This window comes from Mus musculus, chromosome 13 (assembly GCF_000001635.26).
Source record: "Mus musculus strain C57BL/6J chromosome 13, GRCm38.p6 C57BL/6J".
NCBI lineage: Eukaryota > Metazoa > Chordata > Mammalia > Rodentia > Muridae > Mus > Mus musculus.
The window spans coordinates 24,922,263-24,943,723 of record NC_000079.6 but is presented as its reverse complement, the minus strand read 5'-3'; the positions used below and the strand labels follow the sequence as shown (position 1 = coordinate 24,943,723).

At 46.5% G+C, this 21,461-nt stretch overlaps 2 protein-coding genes and 1 long non-coding RNA gene across 6 annotated transcripts in view; 1 reads left to right on the top strand and 2 right to left on the bottom strand.

The window, feature by feature from the left end:
* The window catches only part of Gpld1 (glycosylphosphatidylinositol specific phospholipase D1), a 54,152-nt gene extending 48,213 nt beyond the window's left edge, over positions 1 to 5,939 (bottom strand). For 2 of the 4 annotated variants that reach the window (XM_017315390.1, XM_017315392.2), the window contains exons 1-3: positions 5,381 to 5,939; positions 725 to 1,003; positions 11 to 325 (exon numbers count right to left, since the gene is read on the bottom strand). In XM_017315390.1, coding sequence (XP_017170879.1) covers positions 11 to 107 — 97 coding nt within the window. In that variant the 5' untranslated portion in view covers positions 108 to 325; positions 725 to 1,003; positions 5,381 to 5,939. Of the gene's footprint in view, positions 1 to 10; positions 326 to 474; positions 573 to 724; positions 1,004 to 5,380 lie in introns of those variants that run through there. The other 2 variants (XM_017315391.1, NM_008156.2) reach the window with 2 other exon arrangements.
* On the bottom strand, positions 4,675 to 6,323 carry 9330162012Rik (cDNA RIKEN 9330162012 gene). The gene is made up of 2 exons (NR_102323.1): positions 6,121 to 6,323; positions 4,675 to 5,939 (listed from the first exon to the last, which is right to left on the bottom strand). It is a non-coding gene; the product is annotated as a cDNA RIKEN 9330162012 gene (long non-coding RNA).
* Aldh5a1 (aldhehyde dehydrogenase family 5, subfamily A1) overlaps positions 6,063 to 21,461 on the top strand; it is a 30,083-nt gene continuing 14,684 nt past the window's right edge. Inside the window, exons 1-4 of the mRNA NM_172532.3 lie at positions 6,063 to 6,473; positions 16,100 to 16,183; positions 17,576 to 17,746; positions 19,641 to 19,757. Coding sequence (NP_766120.1) covers positions 6,156 to 6,473; positions 16,100 to 16,183; positions 17,576 to 17,746; positions 19,641 to 19,757 — 690 coding nt within the window. The 5' untranslated portion in view covers positions 6,063 to 6,155. The remainder of the gene's footprint in view (positions 6,474 to 16,099; positions 16,184 to 17,575; positions 17,747 to 19,640; positions 19,758 to 21,461) is intronic.

Below are 21,461 nucleotides of genomic sequence, written 5' to 3'. Positions count from 1 at the left end.
CAGTACTTACCTATTTCTACATGTGTTGAGAGACCACAAGATGAGCTTTTAGAGCAGAAAAGAGGCAGCAGAAGCAGCAGGCTAGACCACAGCCTGCCTGCAGACATGTTGTCATTCCTCCTCAGCTGCTCTGCTAACGTGGGGACAATCTTAGCTGTAGCCAAACTATGACTCCCAAATCCAGGCACGGACTCGGTGTGTTCCCTCTACACAGGTCACTGACACAGGAAACCAAGCCTCGTTTCAAAATAACACTGTTTTCCAATGAAGTCGACGGGGATCGCCCACTGTTTAGTTTTTCCAGAACAGCAAACAAACTGTCCACCTGGGAGGGGAGAGAAAGCAATCTGCTGGGATCTAAAAGCCTTGGCTGGAGGCACCTTATCATCCCACCCACCCAGATTTCCCCTCAACACGCAATTGGCTCAACAAATCAAAGCTGCCTTCAATTTACTTTCCAAACCGGACACTTACCTATGCCAGTTGATGGTCACTCCGATACTACCTTGCTGTCCACGAGCGGCATCTCCAATATCCTCACCTCACACTTATCAGAGTTTCCTCATCCTCCCAAGCCCCAAGTGCATGCTGGGAAAGCTTTTATGGTGATCACCGAGAACCGGCTTCTCTTTTTGTTGTTTGGCAACAGATACTGCCAGTTCGACATGTTACACAACCCCAGCCACTCCTGGCCATCTACTCTGGCTCTTCCAACAGGACTTACCCGAGATGTGTTGCAAGGAAGGATTCCTGCAGCCCAAAGACACTGACTGCACCTGCAAGGTGGAGGCAGGAAGCAGATTAAGGCGAAGAGACAAGGGTCTGGAAAATGCTGGGCTCAGAACAGACTCATCATAAGGTAGCCAATCAGAAACAGGGAAACAATCCAGGTCATTCGTGGACATAAATGATGGTGATCTTAACACCCAAATGATGCGCTGTCAGTGTTCAAAGCAGCAGGGTGCTCCCGAGAGGCTGTGAGGAAGCAGTATTCATCCTTGGGCTAGGCAAGGGGAAGGGTGAATGAACAAAAGACGGGAGAATTTGAGCCGGCTGTCTGCCAGGCAGCCGTCGGTTATGTAATCTTCAGCCCCATTCAGACCCGTAGACATGGTTTCTGTAGTTCTCTCCACCCAGGGGCACTGGTCCTGACTGCTTCTAACTGCCTTTAAGCCACAGGCTACAAGTTTTTATTTGTTTGTTTGGTTTTTTGTTTGTTTGTTTGTTTTGGTTTGTTATTTTGTTTTTTAATTGGATAGCAGGGTGTTTATAAACTTACATCACTTTGTTTTATAGCTCTGGCTTTCTTATGGGGCCAAAGATGACCTTAAATTCCAAATTCTCCTGCTTGTACCTCCCAGTGTTGGGACAGTAGGTGTGAGCTCAGCATATCAGACTAACTTTTTGTTAAGTGAGAAAATTGACGTATAAATCTAGAATTTTAGCTCTCTATACAGAACCAAATAAAAACCCCAAAGAACTGACTTCTGGCCCTACATCCCTCTGTGACATGACACCCAACTGGAGTGGGGAACCAGTGTCCCTAGGATGAGTAAGCTCTCCTCTGTGTCCTCTTGTCCTAGCCACCCACAGTCAGTGGCGGATCCCCCAGTATTACTATGCGTGCTGAAGTCTCAGTTGGCCTGCCTGTCCCTCTGAGCCTCCTAAAGTCTGCAGGTAAGATGATAGTGATGCTAAATTAGGACCTAAGAGCACCCAAGAATAGTCAGTCAGCCAATAACAGAAAATTGGGGGTGATGGCGTTTACTGTTGTCCCAGAACTCTAGAGGCTGAAAACGGATGGTTGATGGAAGTTTGAGGCTGGCCTGGACCACACTGGGACCTTTTCTTGAGAACAACAACAGGGCTGGCAAGATGGCTCGGTGGATAAAGATACTTGCCAACAAGCCTGACTGATGACCTGAGTTTAGTCCCCAGGACCCACACGGTGGAAGGAGAGGACTGAGTCTCCACCCGCATACACAAGTAAATAAATGCAGTAAAAAGCTTAAAACAACGACGAGAAGATAGCAGATAGAGGACTGGCAAGAATCACCAGGTGAAAACCCTGACTAAAAGAGCTATTTAGGCAGATATACGAAAACCAAGCCACATAAAACACCAGAGAAGGTAATGGGTTCCATTACTAACCAATACTAACCCCGGATTCCTTATATATTTTATACATTCGAAGCTTAGAATGACCATATTTGTTAATGCAACAAAAACTGGAGGAATCCCTCACTTAGTGCCATGTGATGGCTATGCAATAATGTTGCTTTTTTTTTTTTTTTTTTTTTTTTTTTGAGAAACGCTGGGGAGATGCCTTTTACTCATGACATCACAAGCATGAGGACCGCATTCCCACCCTTACCAGCATTTAAAAGCCAGGCACAGTACTGTGCTCCTGTAACTCCAGGGCAGGGGAGGCACAGGCAAGCAGATTCCCGGAGTGCATTGGCCAGCCATCCTAATCAAATCAATGCACTCCAGGTTTGGAGAAAGACCATCTCAGAAATAAAGAGGAGGAAAGCTATTGAGAAAGATACCTGATGTTGACCTCTGACCCCTATATCGTACATGCCCACATGTTTATGAAAATATTTTCCCCCCTACTGCTATCCACCTTGCTAACGCAGGCCTTTTTTATAAAGAGACAGTGTGATTCCATCACCCGGAGCTTCTCTGAAATGCAAATACAAGTTGAAAAGCAAGGGTGCAGGTATCCTAGGAGCCTGTGAGAATGTGTGCCTCATTTGCATACCAATCCTGCTAGCTTCAGGCTGAGGGACCTTGTGCAAGTTATTAAAATATGCTTCTGCTTCTCTGTGACTCAGAGGTAATAATAGTTTCCACCTTATGGGTCATTGTGTTTATCAGATGAGCCAATGCACAATGCATTTTAAGTGGAGATCAGTATACTATAAGTGCAATATTCCTTCACAACTATCATTCAGAAGAAAACTCCCCCACCCAAAAGACTCACCAGGGACTTCTATTATTTTCCCTGTTGATTTTTGTTTAATTTGGGTTTTGTGGCATGGGGGATCAAATCCAGGGCTTCCTTCATTTTAGACAAGTGTTCTAACACTGAGCTATATCCCCTACCCATTTATTGATTTCGTTCCTATCAATAAACCAACTTTGCATTCAGTTTAGTCAGTATAAGATTATTTCTAAAAATTTAGATATGGGTATAAAACAAAGTTGGATGAAGTCAATTTCAATTGAAATGAAAACTAGTCTCCATATGCAGATAAATGATGAAACACAATATTTTTTTATAAAGCTGCATGTAATTTAGGCTCTCCTCAAACCATCTATGTAGCTGAGTTATGCCTTGATTTATTTAAGTGTGTGTGTGTGTGCATGTGTGTGCGCGCACATGCACGCCTGTGGAGATGAGAGGACAAGTTTCAGTACACACACACACACACACACACACACAGACACACACCTGCTTGAGGCAAGGTCTCTCTTCATCTTTCTGCTTCTCAGAGTACTCCAGGCTAACTGGTGCATCTGGGAGATCCGTCTGCCTTCAGCTCCCACCTTGCCATAGGAGTGGTGGAACTGCAGCTATACCCACTGCATCCACCTTTTTACATGGGTTCTGCAGATTGAACTCCGGTGATTAGGCGTGTAAGGCAAGCACTTTTACCCACTGGGCCATCTCCCCAGCCCTTACCTTGAATTCTCCATCTCTTTGTCTCTACATCTCTGTGCTGGAAATGCAGGCCTGAGCCCCCAAGACCAGCTTTAGATACAATTTTAGCGTTCAAAATAAAGCATAGCTTTCTATGTCACTGTTAGGAATAATAATAGCTCATCAGGTGCTTGCAGCCAAGCCTGATGACCTAAGGCCAATCCCAGGGACCCACATGGTAGAAGGGGGAAAAAAAAATCAATCCTGGCAACCCTCCAGTTCTTCACATAAATAGGTAAGTTTAAAATCTAGGAACTGGAAGCTCATGGTACCCAGGAACCCAAGGGGAGAAGAGGCTCCGCCCCCCGTGACTGCGTTTCTCCTGTGGGTCCTAGTGAGCACCCATCCAAGATCCGGGAGTCACGGGGAAGAGGCTGGAGGGAATTGTTTCCACTCCAAACGGGGGCTTGCTGGGGAGAAGCATCAGTGTAGGAAGTTTCGGGTGCCACTTAATGGACTTCTCAGACCATAGGGACAATTGCCTTGGTGAGCTCCTTCCTTCAACAAGTAAGTAAAAGCATTTTACTACCGCGTTGCTGTGAAGATTAACAGTAAGACTAAACCTAAATATTGTGTGCTTAGGCTTTTGGGAATTTTTGTGGGTTTTTTTTTTCTCACTTTCTAAGAAACAAACAGTGAAAGTGCTACGAGACTTCGGTGTTACTCCTAGAGCGCAAATGCAAGGCGGGCAACTCAGCTGAAAAGGAGAGTAGGCAGAGCTTTTACAAAGTTTCTCAAGCCAGGAGCGGTGACTTGCTTGAATACTCTCAGATTGATACCGTGGATTCCCTGAGTTCAAGACCAGCCTGGGCTGCATAGTGAATTTGACGTTGGCTTTGGTTACCAAACAAGATGTTTTTCTTTTATTTCTGTTTTTTTTTTTTTTCAAGATGAATCTTTACAGAAATAAAAGAAAAAAGGGGAGGAAGAGAGAGAGAGAGATAACGAGAGACAGTGAATTCTATATTGGATCCCGAGACACAAAGCCGATTTCAAGTTTGGGGTCTACAGTGATTAAGACAAGATCTGAAGGAATGTCCAGAGAAGATAGAATGGTCTATGAGTAGAGCGCCCCCTACAGGCAGCAGGAATACAGGCCGGCCAGCTTGCGATAGCTGAGAAAGCCACCGGAGGCCCTCCTTATCTTGACCGCTTCTCGCTCCAGTTCCCTTAATAAAATACAGGACAAAGTAGTGAACACACACAGCACATATGTGTGCACACCTACCTGTACACACAATTAAATCCTGCTATTGAGACTTCTGCCAGATGTATCTGGCACATGACTGGGAGGCTCTGACTCAGCAGAAGACAAAGCCAACAATTAAAAGAACATCCAAGGCATTTTGCAAATACAATATTCTAACTGGGGCATGTAGTGCTCGCCTGTAATTCCAGAACTCTAGGAAGGAAGACTGCGAGATGTAGGTCATCCTAGGCTACATAATAACATGTTTTCTCAATAATAACAACAACATTTGACTCCACGTATTCTGAACACAAACCTGCTGTTTCTTTTATTCAAATTAAAACTTAGGGTTTCTTTCTTCTGCAGAGTTTGGGGCCCAGATGCAGCAGGAGGATGAAGATTTTGTTTAAGGTGATAGTGCTATGTTCAATCCTCACACCCCTGTTGATTTCTTTTTTAAAATAGGGTCTCAGCCTTGAACTTACCGAGAGCCTCCCAAGTGCTGGCCACAACACCGGGCTTATTATTACTTCTAGGATGATTGTTTCCAGTTACTAAACTTCAGCTCTGTTAGTTGCTTGATGTACAGCAGCTACGTCACGAAGCAAAGGGCAGTGGCTTGGGAGCACCACTGCTCAGGACCAACAGAGGACACACACAGAAAGCATGCAAGAGGAAGCCTCACTTCGACCCTAATTGAACGGTTGCCCCAAATCTCAGTACTCAGGAGCGCTGTGCTCCGAATTCATGAAGGGGATATGTAGAAAAGCATGCAAGGAACCGATCACTGAGCCACACTTCACCCCTCACTGAACAGTGATCCCCAGTTCCAATGCTCAGTAGCCCGAGCATATGAAACCGCGAGTTTGGCCTTTGGTGCCTTCTTTAGACGGAGTGCATATTGCCGGGGCTGGGGAACTGGGGAACAGAAAGTGCTCCCGTCACAATTAAGGCCTAAAGAAATGACAGGTGAGCATCCGACATTGAGAACGGTGAGTTATGTGCACGAATTCATCTTGCTGGGAGTCTTTCCATTCGCAGGCCCTGGAGAAGAACGTGCGGGGAACACAGTTCAAGCTCTGTCTCCTCGCAGCTCCAATCTCAACAGCTCAGAGAGAGGGCGCTCTCGGTGTCTCCGCCACCCCGCGCGTCCCCGCCACCCCGCGCGTCCCCGCCGCCGGGCTCCCGCTTTCCCGCGACCCCTGAGATCCTGCAGCTCGCTTGCCTGTCCCTTGCCGGTGTCGCCGCTACTGCCGGGCCATGGCGACCTGCTTTCTGCTGCGGAGCTTCTGGGCCGCGCGTCCTGCGCTGCCGCCTCCCGGCCGCTTCCGCCCGGAGCCCGCAGGAACCCCGCGGCGCAGCTACGCCAGCGGCCCCGGGGGCCTCCACGCCGACCTACTCCGCGGGGACAGCTTCGTGGGCGGCCGCTGGCTCCCAGCCCCCGCCACCTTCCCGGTGTACGACCCGGCCAGCGGCGCCAAGCTGGGCACCGTGGCCGACTGCGGGGTACCCGAGGCCCGCGCTGCTGTGCGCGCCGCCTACGATGCCTTCAACAGCTGGAAAGGGGTCTCGGTCAAGGTGAGAGCACCGCAGGTGCGGGATCCCGGCCTAGAAGGAAGCAGAGATCCACAGAGTGAAACAAAGTGAAACCGGTTCCTCGGGATACACAGTACGGAAAGCCAGAGCAAACAACAAAAAGAGATAAATTAGTTTGGAGCATGCGTACGGTTATCAGATCCCCTTCCTACATGTATCGACAGGTGTGCATAATAAAAGTGAGCTATGTCAGCCAGCCTATCTGAGAGAGAGAGAGAGAGAGAGAGAGTAGAAGGAAGATGAGAGAGAGCCCTGTATGTGAAAGCTGTATGTAGGGAATGTGTATCTGTATATGTAGGTTGCATGTTGGGGCTGTATGTGTAGGAGCTGTGTCAAGGACACTGAGAAAGGACATGTGAGCTTCGTTCAGAGGAGGGAAAAAGTCTAGGGGCATTCTCTGACTTTAGGTCTAAATGCGCTTACTAACAGAGATGGCTGGACAGTGGAGGGTAGATGGTGAGGACAGAAAATTATTTTAGAAAAATTCTTCCTCCTTTATTTTTGATAGTACCCCTGCAGCCAACCCCATGAAATCATAGTCTCTTTATCCTTCATTTCCTGCTGCTGTCTCCTGATGAGGGTACAAGCACTAGAGCCTTCACATTGGTCCACCCTTCGTGGGGGTGCCACGTATTTCTGGAGGTGCTTGGAATACAGAGTCCAGAAAAAAGGTTGGGGGAGGCTGGAGAACGGTTCGCCTTTTGAGATGTACTTGCTGCTCTTGCAGAGTTTCTGGGTTCAGTTCTCAGCGCTCCCGGGGCAACTCTCACCAGTTTGGGACTCCAGTTCCAGGGGATTGCTGAAGGCACACATACATGCATGCAAGCCAATGCTCATATGCATAAAATAAATGAATCTTAAGAAAATCCAGCCCCTTATAGAGCTTACGTGATGTTTTGGAGATCCAAACTGCAAGCTGTAAAGAGCAAGGAAGTGTGCTGGAACTGATGAATAATGTGGGGGCAAAAGACACATGCAGGCCCAGAGGTCAGAGGAGAGGCCAAGGTGGCCATTTGGGCAGCTTACAGTGACAGGAGTGTGTCTTCCTGCAGTTCCCGAGGCCAGAAGTCAGAGGCTGTGCTGGCTAAGTTCTATGTGAACTTGGAATAAGCTAAGGTCATCAGAGAGGAAGGAGCCTCCATAAGACTGGACTATAGGGAAGCCTACAAGACATTTTCTTAGTTAGTGATCAGTGGAGGAGGGCCCAGTCCGTTGTGAGTGGTGGCATCCCTTGTCTAGTGGTCCTGGGTTCTATAATAAAGCAGTCTGAGCAAGCCATTGGTAAACAGCACCCCTCATTGGCCTCTGCATCAGGTTCCTGCCTCCAGGTTTCTGTCCCTGTTTGAGTTCCTGTCCTGGCTTCCTTCCCTGATAAACAGTGTTGTCGAAGTGTAAGCCAAATAAACCCTTTCCTCACCAACTTGCTTTTTGACCATGATGTTGTGTTGCAGCAATAGAAACCCTAAAACAGAGATCAAGATGGCGGCAGGCCTGGTTTCATCTGAGGCCTTTCTCCCAAACTTGTAGACATCATGCTTTTTCTCCAATTGGTCTGTGTGGTTCTATCACCGTGGCCTTCTTCTGGGGCCAGTTGTTGACTGAAGGCCTAGCTGCCTTTAATCACTTCTTTAAAGACTCATTCTGAGGCACTGATGAGGTGACTCGGGGCTTCAACACCTCCCTCTAGCAGGGGGCACATTTTCTCCTATAACATCAGGGTTGGCCTTTCTGAGGATATTAGGTATAAGGATGAAGAGAGGCAAGGGGAGATCCTGAGCAACTCGGGAACATGGCTACTGGGCTTCCAGAACAGCAAGGAGGCCCTTGTGGCCTAGAGTGGACCAAGAACTAAGAAGAGATGCAGGGAGCTGTCACAGAGCTTGGGGAGGAAGGAGCTGCTTCATTCAGGACCTGTGGACCATCTAAGGACTTCCCAGTAGACTTTGATAATGGTAATGGGAGTTCTGAAAGAGGCTGTAAGAGGGCCGTGGCCGATGAACGGGCCTGTGCTTGCTTTTGTTATTGTTGTTTCTTTGTTTTGGGAATAGGGAAGTTCTTGAGGCATGCTAACTTGATAAAGAAAATAATTTTGTTTTCCCTATGGATTTAGCTGGTAGGAATCCACAATCAATAGTAGCCTGTACTGTTTGGAGGTCTATGGGACCTCAGTGGCTAACAACTCCAAAAGACATTATCCATTGCTGGTACTGGGTTCTTTATTTGTCAGCATGTGGTGCTTAAAAGGGTGTTGCTATCCTGTTAGAGAGTAACTTATTTTAAATCCCTCTATCTATGGAAGCTTTTATAGTAGACAGTAGGTTTCCATATGACTTTAAAAAAGAAAAAGAGAGGTCTTTAGTGTTATTAAAAGCTCTTGCCAGTGCTGTGGGTTACCTCCCAGAACATGATGGTAAGACCTATTGCTGAAGACACCAAATATTTGAGTGATGGGACAAAGAGGCATCAAGCTAGACGTGATGTAGAAATTTCACTTCTATCGCTGTCGTAGAGCTGGACAGTGCTGGGTGTGTGCTGGCTGGATTGTCTTGTCAACTTCACACAAGTAAGTCACCTGAAAAGAGGGAATCTTAATAAAATGACTGGCCTATAGGAAGACCTGTAGGAGATGATCTTGGTTGATATGAGATGGACCAGCCCATTGTAGATGGTGCCACCCTGAGCGCCCTTGAGTATGTAAGAGAGGAGGCTGGGCAAGCCATGAGGAACAAACTAGTCAGCAGCTCTCCTCCATGGCCTCTGCATCAGTTCCTGCTCCCAGGTTCCTGCCTCCAGTTGCTGTCCTAATTTCCGACTGTGATGCAGAAGTGTAGGATAAAAGAAGATGCTTTTCCTCCCCAAGTAGCTTTTGGTCATGGTGCTCTAGCACAGCAATGGAAACAGAAATGGGTACCAGATACAGGCATTGCTGTGATGGGCCTGCCTGTGTGCTTTAGAAACCCTAAGAAGACAGAAATGGGTACCAGATACAGGCATTGCTGTGATGGGCCTGCCTGTGTGCTTTAGAAACCCTAAGAAGACAGAAATGGGTACCAGATACAGGCATTGCTGTGATGGGCCTGCCCGTGTGCTTTGGGAGGACTGTGGTACCATTTGAACTCTGCACAGGAAAAGCTGTCGAGTGCTCAGAGCTTAGTGGGCTGTGTTGAGTGCTCAGAGCTTAGTGGGCTGCTCTGGAGGAGGTTGGGAGCTAATGTTAAGAGTAGTGCAGATGACGGAGGCCTGGCTTGTGAAATCCCAAAGGGAAGTTTAAAAGTCCCTTAAAGACTCTACTAAAGCCTTTCTTGTGGTATTTTAAATTAAGAGCTACTGACGTGAGGAAACTTTTGCTTGGCTGAGATAATCAGTCCTGGTCAGCAGGAGCTAAGAAATTAGTGGTGATTTTTTAAGACCAGTAACACTGAGAAGAAATCTGCGGATATTTCCACAGAAGCTGTGGTCCAGAGTGGATGGAGGCTCTACCTCATGCTGGAAGCTAACTTTGGTAGTATAAGAGTTACCCAGGTTTTAAAGGCATGAAGGGGTCCTTCAGAGCAGCTGAGGCTTGACACTCTGTGGTAAGGCTAGAGTCCCTGGAAAGAACCCTGGAGAGGCCACCGGTGAAGGTGCACCTCAGTTGTAGTAGAAGCCCTAGGATTGAAGGGGTCGCGAAGAGGGTGCAGCTTGGCACCATGTGTCAGTGTCAGAGTCCCTGAGGAGAGCGTAGGAGAGGCCATTGGTGAAGGCGCAGCCCATCTGCAGCAGGATAGCCCAGCATTTCTGAGATCATTTGGGGTATGATAATGAGATGGTCACCAAGGACAGGCAGCTGTGGAGTGGAGCCAGCCTGAGCCTGTGAGATAAGCTGTGTGTGCTGTGGATGGCAGAGATGGAGAAGTGCCACAAGCTGAGTCTAAGATCGTGAGCTCCTGATAATGCACTTCGCGCTGTTGAGCTTTGGTTTTGCTCTGATCTGATTGCAACTGTGCCTGGTTCTTTGCTCTTGGAACAACAACAAAAAAGTTTAATTTATTTTGGGTTTTATAAGAACTTACAATTAAGAGACTTTGGAAATTGTCTTAGTCAGAGTTTATATTCCTGCACAAACATCATGACCAAGAAGCAAGTTGGGGAGGAAAGGGTTTATTCAGCTTACACTTCCACACTACTGTTCATTACCAGGGGAAGTCAGGACTGGAACTCAAGCAGGTCAGGAAGCAGGAGCTGATGCAGAGGCCATGGAGGAATGTTCTTTACTGGCTTGCCTCCCCTGGCTTGCTCAGCCTGCTCTCTTATAGAACCAAAGACTACCAGTCCAGAGATGGCACCACCCACAACCCTCCTCCCCCATCACTAATTGAGAAAATGCCTTACAGTTGGATCTCATGGAGACATTTTCTCACCTGAAGCTCCTTTCTCCATGATAACTCCAGCGTGTGTCAAGTTGACACAAAACCATCCAGTACAGAAATTTAGAAATATTTTGAAAGCTTCCAAAGATTTTGGATATTTAGAGAAACCTTGGATATCTCCGAGATGTTGGGTATTTAAGAGAGTTTCAGTGTTTTAGAGAGACTTGAGATGTTTTAAAGAAACTGAACTTTTGAAGTGTAGAATTTGTAAAGATTGTGGGACTTTTAAAAATAGGAATGTTTTACGTAGTGAGATTCATGTTAACGTGATATTCAGAGAACATCAAGAAAGGAAAGGTTATGGCTAAAGTGGTGTGTTTGTGTGTGGAGTTGACAAGGGGTCAGTTGTGCTGGCTAGTTTTATGTCAACTTGACACAAGGTGGGTCGTCTGGGAAGGAGGAATCATAATCGAAAAACACCTCCATAAAATCGGCCTGTAGTGCTTTTTTTTGGTGGATGATTGACGTGGAAGGGCCCAGGTGATTGCACTTGGTGTTTCCCTAGGCAGGTGGTCCTAGGGTACATAAGAGATGAGGCCGAGCAAACCACAGGAGCAGGCCAGTTAGCAGCCCTCCTCCATGACCTCCACATCAGTTCCTGTGTCCAGGCTTCTACCTCCAGTTCATGCCCTAACTAACTTCCTTTGATGGTGGACTGTAAGATGAAATAAACCCTCAGGCATGCTGTTTTAGCATAGTCATGCATGCAGGTGCTACGTGTACACTCAGCTGTGGGCGTGATGGGCAGGGAGTGAGATGGGCAAGGAGACTAGGGCAGACCTGATTCCTGGATATTCTAGCATTACTTTACAGACTCACAGTGGTTCACCAAGATCAAGGGCACATAGTGATGTCACAGTGCAGGCGTGCAGGGAGCTTTTCTAGACCCGTTGGTAGTTTGGCAACCAACTGCTGGTGTTGGGGCCCCTCTGAAATTGGCAACATCATTCTGTCATGCAACCATAGCCTCCACCCTAATGCAGGAACATGTTTCAGCTCCGAGAGTACAAGAGCCTGGGGCTTCTTAGGGGAACTTCCTTCTTGAAAGTGCCCCTGGGTGCCGGAACATTACTGAGGGAAAAGTTCCATAGATTCCCTGAAGGAAGCAGCGGGGCGCACAGGCAGGAAATGAGGCTCACCCTCCTTTCCCCTGAGTCTGCACTGCCTGTATCTCTCTCTCCCTGAGTGTAAATTCCTTCCCTTCCCTAAGCCAATCGCCTCCCACCGCCACAGTCTATGTGTTCTTGCAGGTCTAGTTCTGTGTAACTTCAGTCACTTGGCCTTCCACTATTCTCCTTTCTCTGAAGCAGCAGAACTGGTCCATACATACCTCATCACCAGCCTTACATCTTTCCTTCATGTGTGGATGACCTTTTCCACCTTGCAAAGTAGAGGATGCATGTTAGTTAGACAAATATCTGACAGAGCAACTTACGGGAGGAAGATTTGAATCCGGCTCACCAAGGGCATTTGGGTTTTTATGGTGGAAGAGGCATGGTGACACAGCTCCGTGGTGGATGGACCACATGGTGATTGGACCACATGGTGGATCTCTTCACTGGGCTGACTAGGCCAGGAAACAGAGAACAGAACTAGAAGTAGGCCCAGGCAGTAATCTGAGATTATTATTTACTTTCATAATCACATACACTGGCAATGTTTAGGTTTGCCCACAAATTCTCAGGCATCAAAAGCATTGTCAGATAAACCACCGCATTGGATAACCTGGCAAGAGAAAAAAAAATCACGTAAGGTTTATATATTTACTCCCCACTCCCAATTTAAAAGGAGTTTGATATTGTCACCTATAGGTGCAACTTTTCTTCTTGTTGTAAGGTTTATTTATTATTATAAATAAGTACACTGTAGCTGTCTTCAGACACACCTTCTGGGCATCAGATCTCATTACAGGTAGTTGTGAGCCACCATGTGGTTGGTAGGATTTGAACTTAGGACCTTCTGAAGAGCACTTAGTGCTCTTACCCAGTGAGCCATTTCACCAGCCCCCATTATTTTGTTTTTTAAGACAGGGTTTCTCTGTGTAATCCTGGCTAAGCTGGAACTCATTATGTAAACTAGCCTGACCTTGAACTCTGACAGCTCAGCCTGCCTCTGCTTTCCAAGTGCTGGGATTAAAGCATAGACCTTCACATACAGCTTGAGTTTGCAAGGTTTTTTTTCCTCCTAGAAGTTCTAGGAGATAATTTGTTCTCCTGTCTTTTCCAGGTGCCTTGGCCAATGGGCTTTCGTCCCTCCGACACTTGGTTTTCTGGTTGCATCAGACCTTCTGACTCTGTCCAGTTACAGTCTCTCTTGTTGTTGCACTGGGCCCATTTGGAGATACAGAATAGTCTCAGCTTCTCAACCCATGATCATATTAGCAAAGCCCCTTTTGACATCTAAGGTAGCAGTCACAAGCTCAGGGAATACGGCTGTGGATGGCTTTGAAAGCTAAGTACTATTCCTGGTGCTTGCCTAAGTGATGTGTTTAGTCTTTTGAAGATCCTACGAGGCGTGCATATGAATCACGTTGTGGATGAAGAGACAGGGGTGGGTGCTAGAACTCTAGCAGAGGAGCTGGGATGGGAGCCACATGTTACTGTCCACCCTTCTGCCTTTCTGGGACCCTGTTTGAGTTTTGCACGTCTACACACCCCATAGTTATGGGGGACAGGGCACCTTCAACTTATTAGTCAAGTTAGGGTTTTCCCACTCTATGGCAGTTTGAGAACAGTGCATATTCAGTGGAAGGGATTCATGGAATTGAGACTTTTGATCTTTCCTTGGATGAGCCATGTGCAGTGGCATATCCCTGTGGATGCTGGGCCACAGCAATGAGACTGCTGTGCTATGAAAAGATCTTGACTTTCTATCGTGTTGCTGAGCTCAGCTTCTCAGCCTGTTACTTGTGTTAGCAGCATTTTCACTTTAGGCTGTTGTTGACTACCAGTGGGAAATCATGGTATAATTTCATCATAAGCAGAGGTATCCGTCAGCACTCTACAACTGCTGTAACAAGATGCTGCTAACGAGGAGCTTAACAAACAGAAATGTCCTCTCTTGGACTTAAACGTCTAACGTCTAAAATCGAAGGATTCCAGCAGCAGCAGTTTCTTCTGAAGACCGTGCGGGCAGGACTTATTCCAGATCTTTCTACGTGGTTTATAGATGGCTGTTTCCCTGTATTGCTTCAGGTGTTTTTTAGTTTGTTTTGTTTTGTCTTGTTTCTGGATGTGTTTTAATATCTGTGCCCAAATACACCACACACACACACACACACACACACACACCTCTTTTTTTCCCATTATGTATTCCTGGCTGGCCTGGATCCCACAGTGTAGACCAGCTGGCTTCAGATTCACATTGATCCACCTGCCTCTACTACCTGAGTGCTGCAATTAAAGCCATGGATCCTGTATCCAGCCACATCTTGTTTTTAGAATGGCAACATTAATATTAGATTAAGATGAACCTTAATGTCCTCATTTTATTTTGCTGCTTCTAGGAAACCCTGTCCTGTCCCTACCCTGTCCCTAGATAAGGTGGCATTCTGAGAGCCTGGGGTTACCTGTTTGTGAGGTAGACCCAGTTCACTCCATCCTCTGCCATGCCAAGGGCTTTCCATATGAGGACTATTCATGACTTACCCTGGCTTATGTAAATCCAACCTGGGTATTGCATTTTCTACATAAAGGCAGAATCTTACCTTTAAAAAAGTTTATTTTTAATTATATGTAGTATATCTATTGTATGTGCTTGTTTGCATGCATGTGTGTGTGTATGCACGTGTGCGCACCTGTTTGGTGTGTGTGTGTGTGTATACACTTGTGCATGCATGTGAGTGCCAGTGCCCACAGAGCCCAGAGGTCTCAGATAGAATTACAAGTAGTTGTGAGCTACCAGCTGGGAACCAAACTTGGGTCCTTTTCAAGAACAATATTTGCTTTTAATTGTTGGACGATTAGTCCAGCCCAGACTCTTATGTTTTGTGTCTATAGTTCTGCTATGTTACATTCTCTCACTCTTTCTCTGACTAAGCATGGTACCCTGTTCACAGCACATAGCAAGCCATTCACTTTTGCCCTAAGACAGGACCCTATGTAGCCCAAGCTGGCATCTTGGTATGTAGTCAGTGAGTCCCTTGAACTTCTGATCGTTCTGCCTACAGCTCCCTGGTGCTGGGATTAGTCATGTTCTGCCATGCACAGATTTATGCTGTGTTAAAGATGCGACCCAGGGCTTCATGCATGTCAGGGAAGCACTTTACCAACTGAATCACATCTCCAGGCCCACAGACAGAGTCATAGTCATTTCTCAGAACCAGGCCTCCTGGATTTTAATACGTTTTCTCTCTCATCTGGATGGAGAACACTTGGCGTTTTATGAAATGAGAATAGGTGAAATCCTGCGGGATAGCAATGCCCTTACTTTCAAGGCAGTGCTGGCATCTATCTGTTCCTGAAGATTTATCCTCAGCAAAAATTTTGAGATGTGAAAAGATGCAGCTTGTTAGAAAAGGGACAGTCTCCAGAGACAACAGTGTTCTGTGTGCCCACTGGCTCTCTGTTAACAAATGTAATTATAAAAGTAGACTTCTGCGTGGTTACAATGGCAGAATGACATGCTAGGTTTGCTTATTGCATTGCATGGTTATCCAGGCAGATGAGAGTAAGTCTATTCTTCTTAAACTAGGGATGTGGATTATTTGGTAGAGAGTTTGCCAAGCATGTACGACTCCCTGTGTTCAATCCCCAGCTCCCACAAACTGGGCTTGTGGCACACAACAGTCATCCCAGCATAGGATGATCAGAAGTTCAGGGTTAGCTCCACCACTGAATGGATACAGGCTTGCCTCAAACTTCTGGGCTAAGGCAATCCTCCTGCCTCAGCTTCCTCCTTGGCTTCGTGGTGGCTTCTTCATACATATATGTCATTATACTCTGCTCCAATTTGTCCCCTTCCCTCAGTATCTGTCTCTCCCAGATGTTACTCTTCTGCGAAAAACACCCATAAACCAATCCAAAACGTTTACTAGCTACTGGGGCATCCCCCAGCCTGGTGAAGTTGACACTTGAGGTGAACTATTCTTCCTCCAAGTGTAAGGCTAGACACGTAACCGGTGCTTAGGAGGGCAAGGGTGCCAACCTATCTTTCCTGCACTTCCCAGTTCATTGTTTCTCTGCCTCATTTCTTTTCCAGGAGAGGAGCTTACTACTCCGTAAATGGTACGACTTAATGATACAAAATAAGGACGACCTTGCCAAGATCATAACAGCCGAGAGTGTAAGTTCAAGATCCTGGCTTGCTGCCAAGAGGACGGGTCCTGGAGTGGTTAGACCAGAGTGTGGGAAAGCGCTTGGCTTCCCTTGACTGCTGTCCTGCAGCTTAACATGTGGTCCTTTGATGAGGGACTAAGTCATTATGGTGCTCAGAAAACACATTTGCTAAACAAAATTTCTGTGCTCTAGTATATTTGATGCTAATTTGTAAAAAGTAGATTGGGTGGGTGGGGGTGAGGGCTGGAGAGATGGCTCAGCAGTTGAGACCATGCACTACTCTTGCAGAGAACCCAAGTTCAGTTCCCCAAACTCACATCAGGCAGCTTACAACTACCTATATATATCTCCAGCTCTGGGGAACCCAATGCCTCTGACATCTGTGGGCTCCTGCACTCATATGCACGCACAGACACACAGACAAGAACAAAGATTTGGGTAATAGCTTTGTTTAGAGCTAATGATTTTTAAAATCATTCTAGTTTAAAAAATATTTTTGCTATTATTTATTCATGTGTATGTATGTATGTATGTATGTATGTATGTATGTATGTATGTGAGTGCAAATGCCAGTGGAAACCAGAATAGGGTATTGGACTGGAGTTACAGATGGTTGTGAGCCACCATATGGGTGCTGGAAATCAAATGCACACCCTCTGGAAGAGTAGCCAGTGCTCTTAACCACTGAGGCAGCTTTTTCCTTTTTTAAATATAATATTTCTTATTTATTTGTGGGGGATTTCATACATGTATGCAATCTACTTTTCTTCTATCAGTCTCCTTCTCCCTCGAGGCCAACCAACTCCCCTTGGACCTCTTTAGCATGTCCCCTCCTAACTCCATGTCCTCTTCCTTTTAATGACCTCAGTCCAACTAGTGCTAGTGGAGGGTGTGAGGCCACACACTATGGCACGAGCAACCTGCAATGGCCACCCCTTCATATAAAAGTCACTCCCCTCCCCCAGCAGCCATTGACTGCTTACCTCTCCTCTGCTAACCATGGGGCTCATGATCCCTGGTGCTGGAACTTTGACTGGCTCGCTCATGTGCAGTTAACCTCGGCCCAAGTTATTTTCTTCTGTTACTCTGTTTTTTATTTTCTCATTATTTTTAAATTTGTGAACTGTGCCGTTAGTTCATTCACAGAATAAGAGACTTCACACTGTAGTTAATATCCTGGAAGCCTTAGACTCTGTAGTGCTCTGTGTCTGCCCCTAAGCTGATGGTTCATCTTACCTCCATCATTCCAACCCTCTAAGACTTGCACCAAAGTTAGCCATTTTTCAGCAACCTCTGAGCTCTGTGGTGGGAAGCTTTCTCTCTTCTTCTTGCAGCTTTGAAAAACTTGGGACCGCAGACTGCACTTTTGATGAACATTGCCTGTTCTGATTTGATTTAGGGAAAGCCACTGAAAGAGGCCCAGGGAGAAATTCTGTATTCAGCCCTTTTCCTGGAGTGGTTCTCAGAGGAAGCTCGCCGTATTTATGGAGACATCATCTATACCTCTGCCAAAGATAAGCGAGGGCTAGTCCTCAAGCAGCCCGTTGGTGTGGCGGCCATCATCACACCGGTATGTAGCAAGTTCAGCACGATCCTGGGGTGGGAGCCGAAAGCAATCTCGTTTTCCTGGTGAACAGGTGTGTCCATCCTGTCAGCTTTGTCACCTGCCCTTGGTTTCCTGATTCCTTTCCTGGATGTAGACTTGTGTTTCCACATTCTTTGTGACAGGGTCAGGTGTAGGGACATAAGAAGAGACACATGTTTTCTGATGCCTTCAAAAACAGGGTGACCTGCAGAGACTTTCCGACCTGGTGTGAAGACTCCATCGTGGGATCGCCTAGCTCCTCTGAAAACACCTTTGAAATGTTGTCGTCTTTAATCGACTTCAAAGGGGGCATTTACTTTTTAAAATTTGTACCATTATTAAAGAATTATGTTTATTTTGTGATTATCATCCATAGCAAAACATTTATGCCTCTGAGGGTAGGCACAGGGCCAGGTTCTGGAGGTCCAAGGGCGATGAATTAAGATGCTGTCTCTGCCCAGATGGGTTTGCAGTACACTGGTGGGCACCAGGTTCTTCTCATAAGCCTTTCCTGGAGGAGCTTGGTGCCAACTTCTCTCCAGGGTCTGCCAGCTGTTTTCAAGGCTGCTGGTCTCCCTGATCAGCACAGTTACAGATAGAGTCCTCTTTGCTACCTGGACTGATGAAACCTGCCCTGAAGCTCGCTGTTGTTGGTCATGTGCTCTTGGGCAAGTTATTTACCTGCAATGTCTCAGTTTCCCCAAATATGTAAATAGGGATAATAATAACAATGAGCTCATTGGGATGTCATAAGGACTTAGTTCATTGGAATTGGAAAGTGCTTAGGACAATAAATGAGACGAAATAAGCACTATATGCACAATATGAATTTTGTTAACGTAAAATTTACAGTGGGGCTAGAGAGATGGCTCAGTAGTTAACAGCACTGGCTGCTTTTCCAAAGGATCCAAGAAGTTTGGTCTCCAGTACCCATATCAGATGGCTCACAGTAACTCCATATATCCTTAAACACACACATATAAATAAATGAAATTAGATTTGTAGATATCTATTCCCTATAAATATGTATATAAAAGTAAGTAAAGCAGCCATTTCCAAAGTCATATACTGACCTGTTTTACTTAAGAGCCTCAGACCAAATCTAGCTAGGTCATGTGTTTATAAATAAAGTTCTATTAGTACACATGGGGTTCATTTATGAGCCTGTGTTCATAAGACAACTTCAGAGGTGCAGAGTTGTAACAAAAACTATGCATCCGGCCTAGCAAACACAGAAGTGGATGCTCACAGTCAGCTATTGGATGGATCACAGGGCCCCCAATGGAGGAGCTAGAGAAAGTACCTAAGGACCTAAAGGGATCTGCAACCCTATAGGTGGAACAACATTATGAACTAACCAGTACCCCGGAGCTCTTGACTCTAACTGCATATGTATCAAACGATGGCCTAGTCGGCCATCACTGGAAAGAGAGGCCCATTGGACATGCAAACTTTATATGCCCCAGTACAGGGGAACGCCAGGGCCAAAAAGTGGGAGTGGGTGGGTAGGGGAATGTGGGGGGCGGGGGGAGTGTATTGGGGACTTTTTGGATAGTATTGGAAAAGTAAATGAGGAAAATACCTAATAAAAAACAAACAAACAAACAAAAAAACCTATGCATCCTGCAAGATATGGCCCTCAAAGAACACATTGGTCTAGATAGTTTTGTACTGTGTCAGACTGTGGCCTGCTTCTGTGAACTTTGACCTCCTGAGTCCATCACACTGGCCAGAGTCAGGTGTTCTGAGAGCTCACCTGTATTGAAGCAAACAGGTTTGCCAGTCAGTTGGGCAATGGAATGGTGACTGGCTCTCTGCCCTGCCTCGTCTTGGATCCTGAGGCACTCCCAACGCTTATATCCTTCCTCTGTTTTTCCAGTGGAATTTTCCCAGTGCGATGATCACCCGGAAAGTGGGGGCCGCCTTGGCAGCTGGCTGCACTGTGGTGGTGAAACCTGCTGAAGACACACCCTATTCCGCCCTGGCCCTGGCTCAGGTGAGTTTCTCCGTGCAGAATCAATCAGGCGCCCAGGTGGATGCTTCTCAAGGGCAGGGAGAGACATTTTTGGAATCTCCTTTTCTGCATGTGTCTCCTGCAATCTTCTTAGTCCACCAGCAGCTATTCTATAAATGGATGGATGGATGGATAGGTAGATGCATAGATAGATGCATAGATGAAGCTGGAGTTCCAGGTGGTTGTGAGCCCTGTCATGTGGGTGCCCAGGAAAAGCACCCACCAAGTGCACTGAACCACTGAGCCATCCTCCAGCCCCAAGGTTTCTTATTCACTGTGCCTGATGCTGGTTCAATCTCTATTCAGTCAGATCTTTTTAGTTTCCTGCTGAAAACTCTCAGAAGGCTTCATGTGTCACTCAATAAAACACAGGTTTACTGCAGTAGCCTTCAAGGGTCTATACCACCTCCCATACTCCGGCACCCTCTGACTTGTCTCCACTTCAGAGGCCTCATTCTTCTGTTTGAGCCACTCTGGCCCCTGCCACTCCTTACACCCTCTAACCTCACCCTCAACTCAGGTATTGGGCAAACGTTTTCTTCTGGAACATTCTTCCCCAGCCATGCTCACATGACTTGCTTCTTCACACATTTTTAAACATTTATTAATTATTGTGTGTGCATACACACGTTGAGTGGGATGGACACGACATGTGTCCCACAGCACTCCTGTGGAGGTGACAGGATAACTTGGTGGAGTCTGTCCTCTCCTTCTGCCTTTATGAGGGCTCTGACGCAGGTCTCCAGGTTTCCATAGCAGGCACTTTACCCACTGAGCCCCTTGCCAGCCTACTGCCAGTGAAGAAGTGATGGGCGTGCACCTCAAAGGGACCCCATTGGCATAGCGGTTATTTTGAGGTGCAGGAAATATTTCACAAAGAGCCATTCAGCCTAAGTTTTCCTACATGTCACAAGTCAGAAGCATACTTTTAGGAGGGAGTGCTTCATACACTGGAAAACCTTGCAGGTCACCAGAGACTGGAACACAAGACTGTAGTGAACCAGAATAGACACTCAGTGAAATAACCGTATTAGCCTTTGTAGCCTTCCTGCCCCCGTTTTCTCTCTGTGACATTCATAGGACACACTGTCCTATTCAGAGATCCACATGTCCTCCCCTTCCTTCACGCACTGACTGTTCTTTAAGAAGAACATGCTCATCACAGGCTGTGGTCATTCATTACTGTCAATTTTATGCTTTGCTCTTGTCAACCATCTTCTGTCTTCACTGGGATTCTACATCCAGCCTGAATTCACGTAAGAACTAAGTGTCACCAACCTGGTGGAACAAGCCTTATATCCCAGCTATTCAGGAGACTGAGGCAAGAGATCTCAAAGTTCAAGGCCCGCCTAAGCAACTTAGAGTAGCACCATGGTTATTTGAATGGGAAGAGTTCCCCGTAGGCTTGGTCGTTCTGTCTGCTCCTCTCTGTTTCTGTGGACAGTGTTACTGTGCATCGTGCATCCTAGCCTCCTGCCTCGATGGACTGCATCTCTGCTCAACCTGTAGCCGAGATAAACCTGCCTTCCTCAAACTGCTTCTTGTTGGGATTTGATCGCAATGAGGAAGACATATCTCAAAACAACAAGTAAAACCTCGAGCTGGAGAGATAGCCAAGGGGGAGAGTTCTTGCTTAGTACGTGTGAGGCCACGGGTTCAATCCCTAACACCACGGAAACCAGGTCT